Genomic DNA, 17463 nt, shown 5'->3' with positions numbered 1-17463 from the left:
CTGCTTACAATATACCTCTCAGAGAAAGAAGGGGAAGCAATAAAAAAAATGTACTGAGCACACATTTATTTCTGCACAAAAAGGAAAGAAAGGACACATCAAAGGTTTATGAGGTTATCTGTCCCACTCATCTGGTACAACCTGAGCTCATAAAAACGGGAGAAAGTTTATGTGACTGACCCAAGGCCAAACATTAGTTACCTCATGGAGCCAAGAAAACACTAAAGGCAACTTAGTCCTCACCAGCTTTTAAGAATCCACTTAGTTACGTAGTTTAAAAAGATTCTAAACCAATGTGTCCTGCCTATAAATGCATTATAAACAGTGGGAGAGCAATTTGGCAAGAGCACAATTTCAACCATCTCGTGTGTTCCTCTTCTGAACAAACAGTCACATTGGAGCAAGAGTCTCCCCATCAAAAACAAATATCCCATCAAGAAAAGAAAAAAAGGGACAAACCCCGGGTAAAAGAGCCAAGTAAGTTATTCCTTGTGATATGTGTCAGGTGCTAAACTATTCAAGGAAATCAATGGGTCTGGTTAAAGCTTTCCACAAATCTTATTTGGAGGCAATATCATGAACTACAAAATATGCATTTCTAATAAACACCAGAGCTACCTTCCTAGTCTCCAAATCACACTGCAAAGTTTTTTCCTTTCTAAAAAAAAAAAAAAAAAAAAAAAAAAAAAAATCCAGTGGAATAAATGAATTCACAAGTTAAGGGTGATGGCTAATTGTGCTACTGAGAAGAAATAGCATGAGGAGTGACAGCCCTGTATGTGCCAAAGTGCTGCTTGGCAGGGATAAAAAGCTTTGCTTGGGGATACCCGCAGGATAATGCATCCACTTCCTTCTCTTTCAGCTCAACCTACAGGTATAATTTCACAAGAAATAATGACAGAGTCTTAAAATACAGATGACTTTAGAAAACAAAATTAGACATGCCACAGCTCTTCTGTCAAGAACGCTAACAAATGTGCTCAGCCAGGTGAAAGGGGTAGAAAGGCTGAGCCACAAAGACCCATCATTAGAGAGAGGAGATGTCCTCATAGCTTTTGGAGGCATCTTTGCGTCCTTATAACTAGATACACGATTCCCTTGACAATTTTCCCCAAGCAACCATTTGGTTCTTGTTTCTGTTCATAGTTGAGCAGGATGGGCCTTTGGCTGTGTCTACAGGCTTGTAACTAGTGGTATCAAAACATCATATGCTTGGTATTGTATAGAAAACATAACTGGATGACTAACTTTTTACATTTACAATTAGATTTCTGAAAATCAGATATAGGCCATTCTGAAATATGTTTATTTTCATCTTAAAGTCATAATGAAGTTAATATTATATGAGATCAAATAAACTATAATTGTATTTATGATTGGCAGGAATATGAATTATTAAAAACTTAGAATTAAGGGATCCAAATTAATTATGTGTTAGCCATTAAAAAAATAAAACATTCATTACTAAAATAAACAAGAGATGGAATTTTCAGTCTAGGAATGAGTAGGATTTATATGTGTGAGTGTGAGTATGTATGTATGTATGTATGTATGTACGTATGTGTGTGTACGCATATGTGTGAGTGTGTATGCATATGTGTATGAGTGTGTGTGTGTGTGTGTGTGTGTGTGTGTGTGTGTGTGTCACTGAGTACTGAACCTAGGGCCTCCCATATGCTAAGCAACTGCTTCAAGATCTCCCCTTCTTCTGACTTCAGGTTTGTAGACAGGATTTCACTAAATTGCCCAGGTTGGTCTTAAACTTAGTAGCACAGATAGGCCCTAAAATTGTGATCCTTCTGCCTCATCTTCCCAGTATAGGCCTGTGCCACTAGGCTTAGCAGGAATGAGTAGTTTTAAAAAGAAAATAGGAAGGAAAGAGAAAAAAACATATTTAAAATAGAATAGAATTGAAAGGCAAATACAAAAATGTGCAAAGACAACAAATTTGGCAAAAACGTTGTACAACACAAGGAAGATGACATTATGTAGATTGAATTTACATAGAGTAGAAGTGATAAGTGGTTTCTTCTCAGAAGTGATACAAGGTTCATATGGCATATGAAAGAACGTTCGACCTAACTCAACAAAAAATAAAAAATAAAGTTTATAGCTTAAAGTAGCCAGCACACACACATACACACACATGCACACACACACAGACAAACACACATAGACACACACACACACAGACACACACACACATACATACACACGCACACACAGACAAACACACAGACACACACATACATACACACACATAGACACACACACACACACACACACACACACACACACGTGTGTTATGTGTTGAACCTCACCATGTAGCCCCAGCTAGTTAGTCACGTAAGGCTAGCCAGCATTACAGATGTGTGCTCACACTGCTGCTTCCCACTTGCACATGGGTTCTGAGGATGGAAACACAGGTCTTCCAGCTTTCCCGGCAAATGTTTTACCCACAGGGCCAACTCTTTAGCCCACAAGTTAAGTGTCTGAAGCACTCTAATTAAATTTGTATTAATATGAAAAAAATCTGCCAAATACATATTATGAATTTAAAAGATGATAAGGTGGGGAGTGATAGGGAAAGCAAGCAAGGAACAGCCAGAGAGAACGTAGCAGGAAAGAAAGTACCTAGAATGTGGCCAGGTTGGGGAGGGTGGCCTGGAAAGAACATTTCTTTGGTGATGTCAATGCCTTCCCTTCAAGGAATATCGGAAACACATCCGTGTTTGAACAAATTTGGGGGTAATGACTCCACAACAAGCACCAAAGATGTGCACCATGGCAGAACATCAGAGTCTGACCAAGAAGACAGAGGAATAAACAGACTGGAGTTTGACTGTGGTAGGTGATTTGGGAAGGACTCAGAGAACTGGTTTCCCTCTCCCTGGATGCTCCAAAGCGGGGGTGGAGGGGGTGGGGGGGGTGGAGGTGCGGGGGGGGGGGGGCGCGGTCGGGATAAAAGTGATCTATTGTTTGTCTTAATAAGTCTTATCCAGAAGGCTTTGTTGGATGAAGTAGCAGTGACACTAGGCAGCCAGGACTGTAAAGTGGCCACTCTGTGATTTCCACTACATCCTTGTCTTGTCTGTGGGCAGACATGAGTCCTGAGTGGGTTGGCTTTTATCTTCATCCATCCCATCACTGGGGCCTCGTGTGGTTGTTACTGTGCCCTGGTTTATAATCCACCTCCAACTACACAGCATGGCCTGCTAGGTACGGGGCTACAACTGCTGATCCCCACATGGTTTCTCAGCTGCGAACTCTCCTCTGCTTTTGTAATGCTGCCCCATGTGCTTTTATTTCTTTCTTAAAATAATGCTGAGAAGAAAGGGCGGAAGGAGACTCCAGGGGCCACCTCACTCCAAGACTACTCAGACCTTTGGCTTCTTCATGCTACACCAAGGGCCTTTCCTTGGCCCTCTCCCCTCTCTCCAGGTGGGTACAGCATGGATCCCACTCACCAGTCTGATGATGACACTAACTTAGCATGCAGCCCCTCTGCACAGACAGAGGGCACTTCATGGTTTTTGTTTTCAGCAAAATAAGAACAATGCATTTAGTTACAATATCATCATCATTTTCTTTCCAGCATTTTTTAACCTCTTCAAATATATCTCCTATGATAACACATAGAATAGAATAATGAGACATTAAATTTTATGTAAAATATTCCTATTAATACCCTACAAGCTGCAATTGTCTTTTTTTATAGCAGTGTTCCAACACAGTCCTGCATTTTTGTTATCATTACATTTGTAGCGATTCTTATCTGCCACTGCAGAAATAACCATTTGCTTTGTACTCAATTATATATAATTAGTCTTTTCTTCATGAACAAAAGAGCAGGTGTCTATCAGTTCTCTGAAGATGCCATGGTAAAGTTGGTTTGGACCTAATGAACCAAACAAAACATTTCTGGCAGATGCTTATAGTAACAAGAGTTTTTTTTTTTTTTTTTTTTTCAAACAATAAACTGCTTTTACTCCCCACCCACACAGAGTGGAGAAAGAAAAGGCATGTTAACAACTTAAAGGCTTATAATTTTTCTATTAAAAACATGAGAAGAATTTAAATATCTCTCTGGCAGTATTTAGCCTTTTTTCATCTCCATTTATGGAAAAAATATAAAATTATTATTTCATTTAAAAATGAATAATTAATATTCATTTTATTAATATACATGGTAGGAGAGGGTCAGGAGAAAGTTCAGTAATTGATGGGCAAATGTTGTAAGCCAGTATACAGCATTTTAAGCGTGTCTGTTTTCTGGGTTTTGATAATTGTTCTGCTGTTCTGTGAAACAGTGGTATTAGAGAAAACTCAGTGAGTAAAAGGGTGTTTGCTCTACTACTCTAATTTTTCTAAAGTCCAGAATGATTTAAAAATCCAAAGGTAGGGCTGGCTGGAGCGATGGCTCAGTGGTTAAGAGAGCTGGCTGCTCTTCCAGAACATCGGGATTCCATCCCCAGCACCCAGATAGTGCTCACAGTTATCTGTAACTCCACTCTCAAGGAATTCACCACCTTTGTTTGGCTTCTGGGGACATTGCACACATGTGGTTCACAGACATACATGCAGGCAAAACACCCATACACACAAAATAATAAAATAAAATTTTAAACAAGAAAAAGGTAAACATTATGCAGGTGGGAAGTATTTAGCCAACTACTGGAAAACCTGTTTACAAGAAGACCCATCCAATCACCCAGTTCCGAGAAAATGTCGACTATGCATGATAGACCATTGTAAATACAACAAAAGATCAAAACAAACTTCTTCACATAGGACATAGGAGCTTACCTTCTGGTGAATGAGATATAAATAAACAAGTAAATAAATAAATAAATAACAAAACATCTATGCTGCCTGGCAACAGAACTTAAAAGTAAGAATAAAATGGGCACTAGTTTAGATCTAAAATAGCACCCAAAGTCCAATGTGTTTGAGGCATGATCCACACCATGGCATTATGGAGCACCCTTAATGCACACATGACTTAGATGAAGCAAGTAAGTGTATTACCTATACAAACCTCATAACCATAATAAAATTGATGATAGAATGTAACGTGTACATGATAATGCTCTGACTTATTTAAAAAAAAAGCTCCATATATACCAAAAATATGAAGAGCGCTTTAAGCATGTAAACAGAAGAAGTTATTTTTAAAACTGTACGTGTGATTTACATTATGTTGGTAAACTGTCACATGTTGTTTGAGCTCACTGAGAAGCTGGCTCTAGACGGGAGATTGTTCCCCCAGCTCAGAGCCCAAGCATGTTGATCTCAAAGTGTCCTGCAAGTCCCCTTGCTGGAGTAAGCTGCCCCCCCTCCTAACTCTGAGAGGGAAGAGAGAGAGAATAAGGCTATCCAAGAGTGTAAGTTACATCGTGTCCCCTTGAGAAGAGCTGGAAGGTGAACCATCTCCAACAGAGATTACTATTGTTTGGCCCATATTGTAAAAGCTCCTAGAATGGGAAAGAAAAACCAGTTCACTCTTGGGCAGTCCGTCCATGGAGTGAAAACTCAATCCAGAACTCAAGTTTATTGTTTCAACTTCCCAGTTTCTGTTGGATATTGTGGGCTACTGATTTGATGATGTCATCTCTCTCTGTTTCTATTTGTTACTATTTGTTCTTTTTAGTGGCTTTTTTTCTTTATTATTGAGAATCTCACAGAGGTAGACAAAGAAATATGATATCTCTAACCCCATTTTCTTTCCCCAACCACTCCCGTATCCCCACTCACCAACATGTGTCCCTCTGTACCTTTTTTTTCCTCTTTCATTTGGAAGTCTCACCCAAGGTGACCCTCTGTTATGCCATAGACTTACTCTTCCTAGAACCCAAACTGACTACCCCAATGAGGCCTTCCCAGTTGATTCCTGCTGGATGTTTTGATGGTATTTTGCTACACACACACACACACACACACACACACACACACACACACACACACACATGTTTTCATCTATCTATATAACTATCTCTATATCACTTGCTATTTTTTCTTTTAATTTTACAGATTGCTATATGCTGAATAAATCCACTCATTCAAAACCCAATGTATGGCTATAGCAGATCATTTTTAAATAAGCAAAGTCAAATTTGGGGAAGCTATTATGCCTGATAACCAAGAGAAGCAGAATTTCTTCTTGAACAAAAGATACAAATGTGTTGAAATTTCAAATTAGCTTTTATACTGATATCCAAATGAACTTATATTAATCTTTAGATTTTGCACACCTAAGTTATTTTGATAATAATGTATTAAAAGTATTCATAGTAGATCATCTTAACTTAAAAATAATGGTATGAATTTCTGAGTTTGAACCAGTTCTATAAGCACTTGATAAAACACATTATCGGTTATCCTCAATGTGTGTGTTGCATATGTATCAGGCATTCTGGTGCTACGTGTTTTTGCTGTATGCCTGAAGTATGTGTGCATGCATGTATGCATTTGTAGATAGGCATGGCTTCAGGCATGGGATGGACCTAGCCGCAGAGTAAATCACTTCCAGTTATTTTCGGGCAACAGTGAAGGATTCGTGTGCTTGGATCCCACACTCTTTGTGACCCGCTCTCTTCTGGGTAGAAAGTATTACACAGTTGCCTGGGTTCAGGCAGCATCCTGTGGAACAGAGGCTGGCTGTTTGGCTTGCTTAGAGACTGAGTCTTCATCAGTTTATAATTTTTCATTTAAGTGTTTTTGAATGCTTTCATAGTTGTATACAATGAAGTATCCCCCTTCTCTTCCTTCTGACCCTCTTTTTCTTCCAAACTGGCCCCCCTCTTACTTCTCTGTCCTTTTGTGGTCATGGTGTGTCCCTCTTGTGGTCATGGCTGCTATGTGTTCATGTTTACAGTGGTCTTCACATCCAGAAGACAGTATTTTGAAGTATTCCTCTACCTCTCTCTGTCCTGTCACCCCCTCTAACAAAATGTCCCCAGGGGCTCAAGGTGAGTGGTATAAATTGGGCCACTAATTTTTCCATTTACAAAATGCCCTGTGGGTGGTGTTGACAGAAAATGATAACTACCGCTATGTTATTCTCTTCAGTCACTTCTCGTGTGAAACACGAAACTGAGATCCAGCGATAGCTCACAGTTAACGTGAGTGCCACAGCTATACAGTCCTCTGCCCCAGTTTGTGTGGCCCTCCTAATCAGACATTCAAGTGCAGAGGCAATGGATGACAGTCATACACGGGGAGCATGGGCTCTCCATTCTTCTCGCCTGAATTGAAAACTTGAACCACTTAGAGAATGCATTCATAGAAACACAAATTAACAGTGCAAACCACAATAAAGCAATCAACTACTTGGCCACAAACTGAGAGAAAAGTGGAATGGGATTCTTCATAACGAGATCTTTTCTTTAGTTCAGAATTTCTGTAATTCATATTTTGTGATGTACAGTATTAAGTAAACAAAGAAAATTCAAAAGGGGTGGACAGGAAAGTCTCAATACTTTAAGAATTTTAAATCTTGCCTCAAACGCTATTGTTAATTTTAGAGTTACAGCACCATAAAACATCTGGTTTTCTAAATTACCTTTTGAAGCATGAGGGGTTTTCAGTCTGACAAAAATCACTTTCATCAGAATCACAAGCCACTGGATGGGTATTTTGTGGACATTTACTCTGTGTCTCTGACTGTTTCCCTTTCTCTTTTGAGGCAAAACCTCATGTAGCTCAGGCTGCCCTTAAAGGCAGTAGAAAGCCTAAGATAATGCTGAACTTTTGTCCTTCCTACATGTTCTCTTTAAAGCTCAGTTATACTCATGCACCTACCACACCGGGTTCATTCCCTGTACGTCTAACACTACAGATCTAGCAATAAACATGGACAAAATTATAAAAAACAATACAGCACCCTGAGCAACTCTGGGACTAGGAATTTACCCAGCGACACCTGGATGATTCTGGAGCACTTGAAAACTATGAGAGCAGTTCTTCTCACTTCCGAAGCATGTGTATTAACTGTTTCCAAAGTACAAGTACATTCTCTCGTGTCTTGATGAACTGTATTTCCTTCTTGAACTTGTCAACTCTAACGCTTAACAACCATTTCTGGGAGATTTTTAAAAAATAATCTTTAATATTTGCAACTTTCATTTCAAGACTGTTTTTAAAGTCCGTGTTAGAGCTACCAGTCTTTATTAACTTATTCCTATTATATATACTGTGATTCGTCATGATGATATTCAAATTTTGTCCTTAACCAAAATGAAAGAATATATACATACATGTTCAGCGCTTGCCTGTAGAAGTAACATTTTCCACCAAACAATATACTCTGAGAATTATAATTTGTTCATCACTTGGGTCCAAGATTTAAATATCACCTTATGCTGGAAGGTCTGTATTATTTGAATGAGTGTTTAGCTCCCTGACCAAAAAAAAAAAAAAAAGACATTTTCATCTAATGACTACTGGAACCTTTCAAGCATCCTACCTTCTCATTGAATACATAGCTCCTCTGATATAGTACTTTATTTTCTGTAGAGAATGAGATAATAATGCTGCAAGAAGGATAAAGGGGGAAGACTAGATCCCTAATCATCAAACAGTCAAAAAAGCACTGTGGCTGTGATGGACCACATAGTCAATTTACACTGCACTGCAAGTAGCTGGTGTTCCTTACTGTAGTCGCTGTTTTCGTCCTTGGTCCCGTCAATGGTACCATCTGGATGCATCTGCAGGAAATATCCCTGCTGGCTGAATAACCTTGTCACAATCCCTTTCAGCTGGGGTTCTGCAAGACAAGATGAAATAATTGTTCGCTTTTTTATTTCGTTTATAAAAACGCACACTTGCAAGTTGTTAAAATACCTTCTATAAGTAAATGCATGAACGCCCGTGTCATAAATATTGAAATTAGCATTTGGAGTGGGGTTGTTTCTGGGTAATAGCTATGCTGTTCTTCTTCCTCGGGTCAGAACCATAGTACTTTGAAACAGTATGTCATGTGTAAGTAAATATTAGAGCCAATTATGGTTAGAAACCCCAGACATGTTAAAAAGTGAATTCTTTCTCCTTCTTCTACATACAGCGCCTTCCTGAAAGATACCCCCAAGTTTGTGGTTATAGTCCAGCAAGGCTCGCTTCTCAGTACGAAGCAATACTCTAAGTCTCCGGATGTCATAATTGGGATCTGGAAGGCTTCTCATTTCTGGATGTCAAATATCTGTCAGCAGTGCCTAGATTTTGAAATTCTGGTCAAGTCCATCTGAAAAGAACTACAAATGAAAGCAAAACCATGAGAGAATGAGACCCTTGCAGTTACTAACCCTTCACCACGGACAGGCCCAGCCAAACTCACTTCTCTAGTACAAAGCAAAACAGCAAAAACCTCAAGCAATAAACATTTCTTTAAAAAAAATTTAAACCATAAGTGGTCCTCACTTTTAAACATTTTACATAATTAAGTCATCACACTCCTTGGTACAGCACATTTATATTTCTGTACATCAGCTGATAACAAATATTTACAGCTTTTCCATTGCGGTGGCGCCTATGGCAACAGACTGGTTTCTCCAGCATTGCCAACCCTTCATCTCTAGTGCTGGATGAAAATTATCTTAGGACATTTACAGCTCTAATTATTTCATAAAACAGAAGGAAAACCAGAGAATGCGGTCTCTGGTGGCGGAGACTGAGGCAAGGCTGGAAACGACCCAATTGAAGTTAAAGATGGTCTACGGCCATACCACCCCGAACACACCCGCTCTCGTCTGAAGTTAAAGGTGAAGAATGACGTGTGTGGAAAGAACATTTCTGAATCTGTCCCTGTCGGCCTCAACCTTTGTGTTTATTCAGTCAATACCAGTTAGGAGTTCACTTTTGCCCCCTCTCTGGGAAACATCAGGTAAACTCAACACTTGAATGATGTTTGGTTCTAACAGGAATCCAGTATGTGACTTGGTGACCATAATTGGGAATATAAGGCAATGTGCGTGGCATCAAAGGTGTCCTAAGAAACAAAAGAAAATTGAAAATGAGCAACAAGTGGTTAATACAGAACTGAATTGGAAACCAGGCATTCTGGTTAATAACAATACATTCTCCTGAATTAAATTAGATGCTTTCAGTTTGTAGATCTAAATTTCCTTGTGGATACAATCTGGAAGTCAAACTAAGTGTGCCTTAGGTCCCTTCTATGATTTGCTTCTTGTCACATTAGAGTCCTCTTCTCTTAGTGGTGACAGGATTTGTCCTCAATGCTTGTCCTCCATGGACCCACTGAACCCGACATGCATACCATGACTATGTTGAAGAAACACACAGCTACATAACAAACAACTGTGTCCATCTTCAATGAGGCTGCATGGCTGGGAAAAGACTTCCAGTATGGCCCACCCAGCTCTAGCTATGCATGGGGACATAAGATCTCTGAGATCCCCAGATTTCTTGGTGTACCAAGCAAACAATGTAGCAGCTAAGTCTCACGTTTCTCATCTGGGTTTAAAAAAAAAAATTCTATGCATACTGTAGTCACTGAGAAGTTCAAATGAATAACTAGGTGACTGTATGAACTATAAAACTACACAAATCTATAAATGCTAATTAGTGCATAATTTTTCAACTATGAAAATGAAGGAAGCTGTAGGGCAGACCCCATGCCTCCTGGGTCTGTTGCGGTAAAATACTGATTGAACTTGTGAAGGAACAATGCAAAGAACGGGCTGAGAATAGACAGAGAGACAGAAAGCAACAATCCGTGTCTTTCTGACAAGCTTTGGGTCACTTTAAGAAGTCCTGTCCTCTTTGGCGATGAGATGCAGGGCAGCCTACTCATTAAAGCCTGCAAATTATTGTTTGTTTTCCCCATGCTTCTCTTTCTGCACCTGCAATTAGACAATGTTTTTTGTCATGGTGAAGTTATCCCCCTGTTGGGAGTTTGGGAATTCAGGTTGGTAAGTCTTGTTCAGAGTAATGAGCGCTAGACCTTTACACCACCTCCCTGTGCCAAGAGCAGTGAGGAGTCAGATGTGGATCTGAGTCTTGATTACATGATGATCTAGAGACATGAATGTCCTGCACCACAGAGATTTCCCAGGAGGCCAGCACATCTACTGAGCATGCCCAGAGCCCAGTGCAAGCCACTGTGAGCTGTGCAGCCCAACTGTAGAACAGTGCCCCATTCTGTTCTCTCAATCCCTACCAGCCTTTCTAGGCTCCTGCCAAAAGGAGGCCTTCCAGAGAGGCTGGCCAATAGAGTGAGAGACCTATGTTGAGGAGGGGGAGTGTCTTGCTATATTTGAAAGAAATGCTAACTACCTAAGCCCACTTTTGGCATATAAAACATCCTATTCATATTAAAAACATATATGTTCTTTGTCAGTCTCTGCTAAGCGATTGGGGAAAAAAAAGCCTGTGATATCCTCAGGAAACACCTAGGCTAATGCAAGAAACATAAATTATACTAGTGTCAAGGGAGGGGCCACTAAATGAGTTAGGCAACATGGCATGATGCCCCCCAGAAGCAAGGACTAATTCTGTCTACATTAGACAAAGATACCACTGCCCCATAAGGAATGAGCAAGATCCTCTCCCCCAAGTATGTGTGTATTCCTATGCATAGGAATGCATGTGCATGAATGTGAACGTATTTTCACCTGTATGGAAGTACTTGGGGGGAGGAGATAAATAGATGATAGATAGATAGATAGATCATAGATAGATAGATAGATAGATAGATAGATAGATAGATAGATAGATAGATAGACAGAAAACAGACAGACAGTAATGAGGAGGCCAGAGGACAACTTCAAGTATTGTTTCTCAGGCACTACCTGCCTCCACCTTTTCTTGAGACAGGGACTCTCACAGGCCCCGCTAAACAGGCTAGGCTGGCCAGCTTATGAGCTCCAGGAATCCACCTGTGTCTACCTCTCCAGTGCTGAGACTGTGAGTGCATGCTACCACACTCAGCATTTTCTACTCAGGCTCTGGGGCTAGGCCATCTCCACAGCCTAGGAATAGAAGTTCATCTGAAAAGACAAAAGAAATAACAAAACCAAAGGATAAACAGAGGCATTCCAAAGAGAAAACACAGCAAGCAGACTCTGCCGAAGAGTCTGGTACAGACAGAACATAGAGTCTAAGTTTTCAAATGCTGGCATGCAAATTAGTGTGTCCTACAAGTGTTTACAGATCAAGAGTAAATGTAATAAATAGTGCAATTTAATGAGACATCTAAGTAAATTTTATTAGATTCTTTATGATTTAAACAACTTTTAGATTGAGAAGTATTTTATTCTCTTTTTTTTTCTATTTTCTAGTGAACTGGTGGCCAAATTATTGATGGCGGTGGAGGAGTTAGTTTGCTAAGTTTTAGGCTCTAAAGAGAAGTGGTAATACTGCAAGCATTTCCCTCAAATCCATTTCCTCCTTTTCCTGGGCACCCAGCTCGACCATATGTCCTAGCCTCCCTTGCAATTAGGCTTGGCAGATGAAAGAGTGTCATATGGAATGCGAGTGGAAGTGATATGTGCCATTTTCAGGCCAAGGCTTTCAAAAAGCAAACATTCTCTTCCTTGTTCTCTCTGGATTAAGATGGCTAAGCCCTGGGGGATGCTGGAGCAATGGAATGGAAGAATGCGGTGCCCTGAATAACCAGTAAAGAAGAGAAAATAGCTCTCGGAGATACCCACCTTGGGCAATGAGGTAAATAACAAACAAATTTCCATTGGCTCAGTATGGTAGCTTTCTTCTAATGAGAACAGTATGGAGAGGAAAGGAGGGAGGGGTTTTACCAAAACACAACCAACGTCTGCCTCAGCCAGATCACCAAGGAGAACACCGACAGTAATAAATCGTGATGTTACTGTGTATCCTTGGTATAATCAGCCAAGATGGCATGTTACCTTTGTGACTTTCCATCAAAAAATGTGTAACTTCTCACTGTGAGAGAGACACAAAGCAAATCTCAACCAACTGGCACGCAAAACTGTCAAGGTCATCGTCCACCAAAAGGAAACAGAAAATATCACAAACAAGACTAGAGGAATACAAAGGGATGTGAACACTAAATGGAATGTGGTATTTTGTGGCTGAAAAGTCAAAACAGTGGGCTTAAAATAATCAGAGAGGCATGGTGGCCCACGGTGGCAGAGCTTGGTGGGCTGAGGCAGGGAGATCACAAGTGTTAGGTGACTTTGCTTTAAAAACAAAAGATAGAAAGAAAAATTAATAAAAATAATGGGGGAAGGAAGGAGAAATGAAGATGTGAAAAGGGAGAAAGATAGGAACAAAGTTTAGATTTCAGTTTATCATAATGTATCAAAATTAATTCTTTATTGTGACAAAAGTCTCAGAATAATGTAGGACATTAATAAGGAAAATGGGTATAAACAATACAGAAACTATATTATTATAACTTTTCAATCAAAAACTATTACAGAAATAACCAGGTGTAGGAGTACATATCTATAATCCCAGCATTTGGGAGGCAGAAACAGGAAGATCAGGAGTTCAAGGTCAGCCTCATAATGAATTCAAAGCCATCCTGAGCTACATGAGACTCTGCCTTAAAAAGGAAGGAAGGAAGGAAGGAAGGAAGGAAGGAAGGAAGGAAGGAAGGAAGGAAGGAAGGAAGAAAGGAAGGAACAGAAAGGAAGCTGAAATTCTATTATCAAATACACAAATAGGTTATCACAGTAGAAATTCTTTGAACAGTATGTATACTATTGTAGCCCAGTCTGTGTAGCCCAGGCAGATCTCAAATTCTAGCAATAAGCCTGTCTCGGTTTCCATAGTGATAGGCCTACAGGTGTGAGTCCCCACAGGCAGATCTTAGGTCATGTTCAAAAACAAAGCTAACTAAGCAACGAACAAACTGAGGCTCGGAGCAAACAGACTTTTTGCCAAGGCCACCCAATTGGCACACGGAGGAGCGGCCATAAAAATTCATATTCTATCTAAACAGCATCCTCTTCTTTGCAAAGAGCAGACAAAACTCAGTGCTTATCTTGAGCAAGCAGTGGGCAGGAAGAGCTAGAGGACGTCAAAAAGAAAAGGGGGTTGGGGAGAAGAGCCATGAAAGCAGGGTGATGTGAAACTGTCTAGCTGTGCATTAGTTACTGGACTCCAAGTCGGTCACTGGAAAGTAAAAGCAAAGAATGTTTGACCCACATAGTAGAGAATTGTATAATTTTTTTTTCTTTTAAAGGCTCAAATAAAAACATTCCATAGATCAGGTTTAATTTATTTCACTGTTTATCTGTCAGCATTTGTTCAGACCAGGTGAGAATTTGAGAGTGAGGGCGGGGTAAAGAAATGAAGGAGACTGTGCATATACTGGGCATTCATACTTGGATGCTAAAATTAGGTTGTATTTCTATGGGACCAACTTATCAATATTAATCCCACAAATCAGCTAATATGCTCGCAGGTTAAACTCTACTCTAAAGTTAAAACCAAATGAAACGTATGACCATGATGCAGATGTGAGGCGGACTGGTGCTGGAGGTTTAGCCGTTCTTGTTTTCATCCAAGTGGCCATACTTTGAGCCTGTTTCCCTGGTAGCACTCACCTGCACTGTGATTCCTCTAAGCCTGCATTTACCACTGATGACATGTGAATATGTCACTTATTCTCTTCCCATTTTACAGGAACTATTACGGATGTCCACTAAAGATGCATCTCTTAGCCCAGGTTCCATAGCTATAAAGGATGAAATGGGTTACGCTCATGGGACAAGGGTCCCACCACTCTCTAGCACTGTTGAGTAGGTTGTTTTAAAAGGGGCACAGGAAAATGGGCACACATCCAGAAGAAAGCAAATAAAGTAAAGAGTATTCGAAGGACTATTTGGTGTGAAGTCTGGCCGAGTGCACAGTCTACGCTGTCTGTTCCCTGAAGAAGCAGGGAGCTGGGGGACATCTGGGCTGCCTCCACATTCCAGAAAGCAGACACAAATAATAAGGAACCAATTTGGTGAGCACCCCCATAGGGTCAGCACTAGGGACAAAGCAGCTTAAAAGGATGCTCTGGAAATTGTCTTCAAAGAGAACAGGTTGCCCAAGGAAAGAATGCTTTCTACAACTGGGCAGGAAGATGCAGAAAAACTACAGGTCAGAACCCTGTGAAGGGCATGGGCAGCTTCAAAGGATGAGACACTCTGAGTGACAGTGCTTCTGAATCCTGATGCCACCGGGAAGTTTTGGTATGAACCAGTGGCTGCTAAATACAATTTCCCTTCTCTGTTCTTAGTTTGTGCTTTCAACAGGGAACTGAAAAAAAACAAACTGTTCAGTTGGAAGCTAAAAATGCAAATTTCTTTGATAAGGATACCAAGCACACATACAATTAGTTGGTGGTTTGCAAGTGGCCCTGCTGTATTATGGTTTAATACTGCCCACTTAAAGGCACTGAGATTGCAGAGGCTGTTAAATGAGTTTTGTCAAGTGTTTCTGGGGCCTTCTATCCCTGCAGATTTCAAAATTAGACTGTAGGGTCTGGAGGTTATTCAGAAGAAGCAATAGTGACCACCAGTCATAGCTAAAGCGTATACAAGAGGATATGTTTACAAATCATAAATCGAAATACCAGATAAATAAATCAGAAATGGAAGACAGCATAATAACACTTGAAAAAGAATAGAACTCATCTGGACACAGTGCAGGAAAAAAAAAAAATTGCTATGGCTATTCATTAAAAATGCATGCTCTTTAGTAAAAAGAGAAGCAGCCCGGAGGCCCCTCATCCACTCCACAGAACACTGCAGTGAACAGGCAAAAGGAGCATCTTCAAGAGCTGAGGCATGAAGCTGACAATGTGTCACTGCAGACTGGGAGGATCTGCTCCAAAGCTGAGAGAGAGCCACTTCCTGTCAGGAGTCCCTATCTCCGCATGAGTGAAACAAGGCAGCTGATGCATGCCATCAGGGATTACCTACCATGGGACATGGATGTCCCCACAAAGCATGAGTAATTAAAGGTATGTTCAGAATTTACATGTGAATCCATTCTCTGCTTCAACTAGTACTAATGGCACATTGCACACACACACACACAAGTAGAAATATTCTCAATATAGTCAATTTTAAGCAATTATTTGACATCATAAACCATGGAACCGAAGCTTAGAAGACACCATCTCAGTCAATCCAAGTTCATCACTGGATCAAACAGAGGAGAAAACATGAAACAGACAGCCTCCTAAGAAATAGAGTAAAGAAACAGATAAACACATCTTTAATTGGGATTTGGTAGAAGTGCTATAATTAAAAAAATAAGACAATAGAAAAGGACTTCACATACCAGAGAAGAATGCGCTTTGATGAACAGTTAAGAAAATGAATCATATACACCTGAGTGAAGAGCCGGAGAAAGTTACCATGGAGCATCCCTGGGCCACAAACTAAGTATTTCTAAACTTGAAAGGCTTGGCCCCAATCAGATAAGATTAGAGGCTCACTGAAGAGTTAGCCATCCTCTATGGTAAGAGTGCACAAACCACAGCCCTGTCACTGCAAATGTTGTTAATAAACTTTATTGGCACACAGCCATGGTTGGTCATCATTTTCCATGACTGCTTTTATACTCCAACCAGAGATGAACACTTGCAACCATGATCTTAAAGTCTGGACCTGCCTGGACTGAGTCTACCAGGTTGATCTCAATCCTCGGGGTAGGCTTTGCCCTGGAGGAGGTGGGAATGGGGGATGGGCTGGGGGGAAGGTGAGGGGGGCGGGAGGGAGGAGAACAAGGGAATCCGTGGCTGATATGTAGAACTAAATTATATTGTAAAATAAAATTAAATTAAATTTAAAAAAAAATAAGTTCAAAAAAAAAAAGTCTGCAAAGCCAAACATACTTACTATGAGATCTGTGCACAGAGTTTGCTAATGTTTGTTTCACGAACCTTGTTTCTATAATTCTCTTTGCCCTAAATTCATGGCCTCTGCCTTCCGCTTAACTTGGACTCCTCATCAGGAAGACCTCCCACAAAGTCTTTCTGATGCCCTGAAGCAAAATCCATCCTCTTTCTCAACTTTCCCTCTTACACAGGCTAGCAGAGGACTCACTGCAGGGTTAGAGTCCCTTGCTAACATCTCTCTCTGTAGAATACCTATGATCATCTCAATGGCAGGAACTTTAAATCATTCAGTACTCCAGCCCAATTTAAACACAGTAACAGGCACAAGGTGAGTGGATAGTGTTCAAACATTGAATGAGTAAGTTATAGCTGGCATTTTCCACCGTCACCTGAGACTTTCAGAGGAGCTCATTTGTAAGAAAGAGCCGTTCACACCCCTTAATACAATGCCTCCAGCCTTCACACCACACTGTCTGACAGGCACAACAGCAGCCTCCATAAACCGCACGGTCTCCAAAGCATGGAGCTGCCTCACACTTCAACGGGAATCAAGTGACCTTGAGGCAGGCTACCCTCAACCTTCATGCTGCCTCAAAGCTAAACGGAAAGAAACACCCTGCTTTTCCACA

At 40.5% G+C, this 17463-nt stretch overlaps 1 protein-coding gene across 2 annotated transcripts in view; it reads right to left on the bottom strand.

The window, feature by feature from the left end:
- The window catches only part of Fgf12 (fibroblast growth factor 12), a 533458-nt gene that overhangs the window by 200331 nt on the left and 315664 nt on the right, over positions 1-17463 (bottom strand). For both annotated transcript variants that reach the window (XM_059277387.1, XM_059277386.1), the window contains one exon: positions 8654-8764. In XM_059277387.1, the coding sequence (XP_059133370.1) occupies positions 8654-8764 (111 nt within the window). The remainder of the gene's footprint in view (positions 1-8653; positions 8765-17463) is intronic.

This window comes from Peromyscus eremicus, chromosome 12 (genome assembly GCF_949786415.1).
Source record: "Peromyscus eremicus chromosome 12, PerEre_H2_v1, whole genome shotgun sequence".
In the NCBI taxonomy this organism is placed as follows: domain Eukaryota; kingdom Metazoa; phylum Chordata; class Mammalia; order Rodentia; family Cricetidae; genus Peromyscus; species Peromyscus eremicus.
This window is presented reverse-complemented; position numbering and strand designations above follow the sequence as displayed.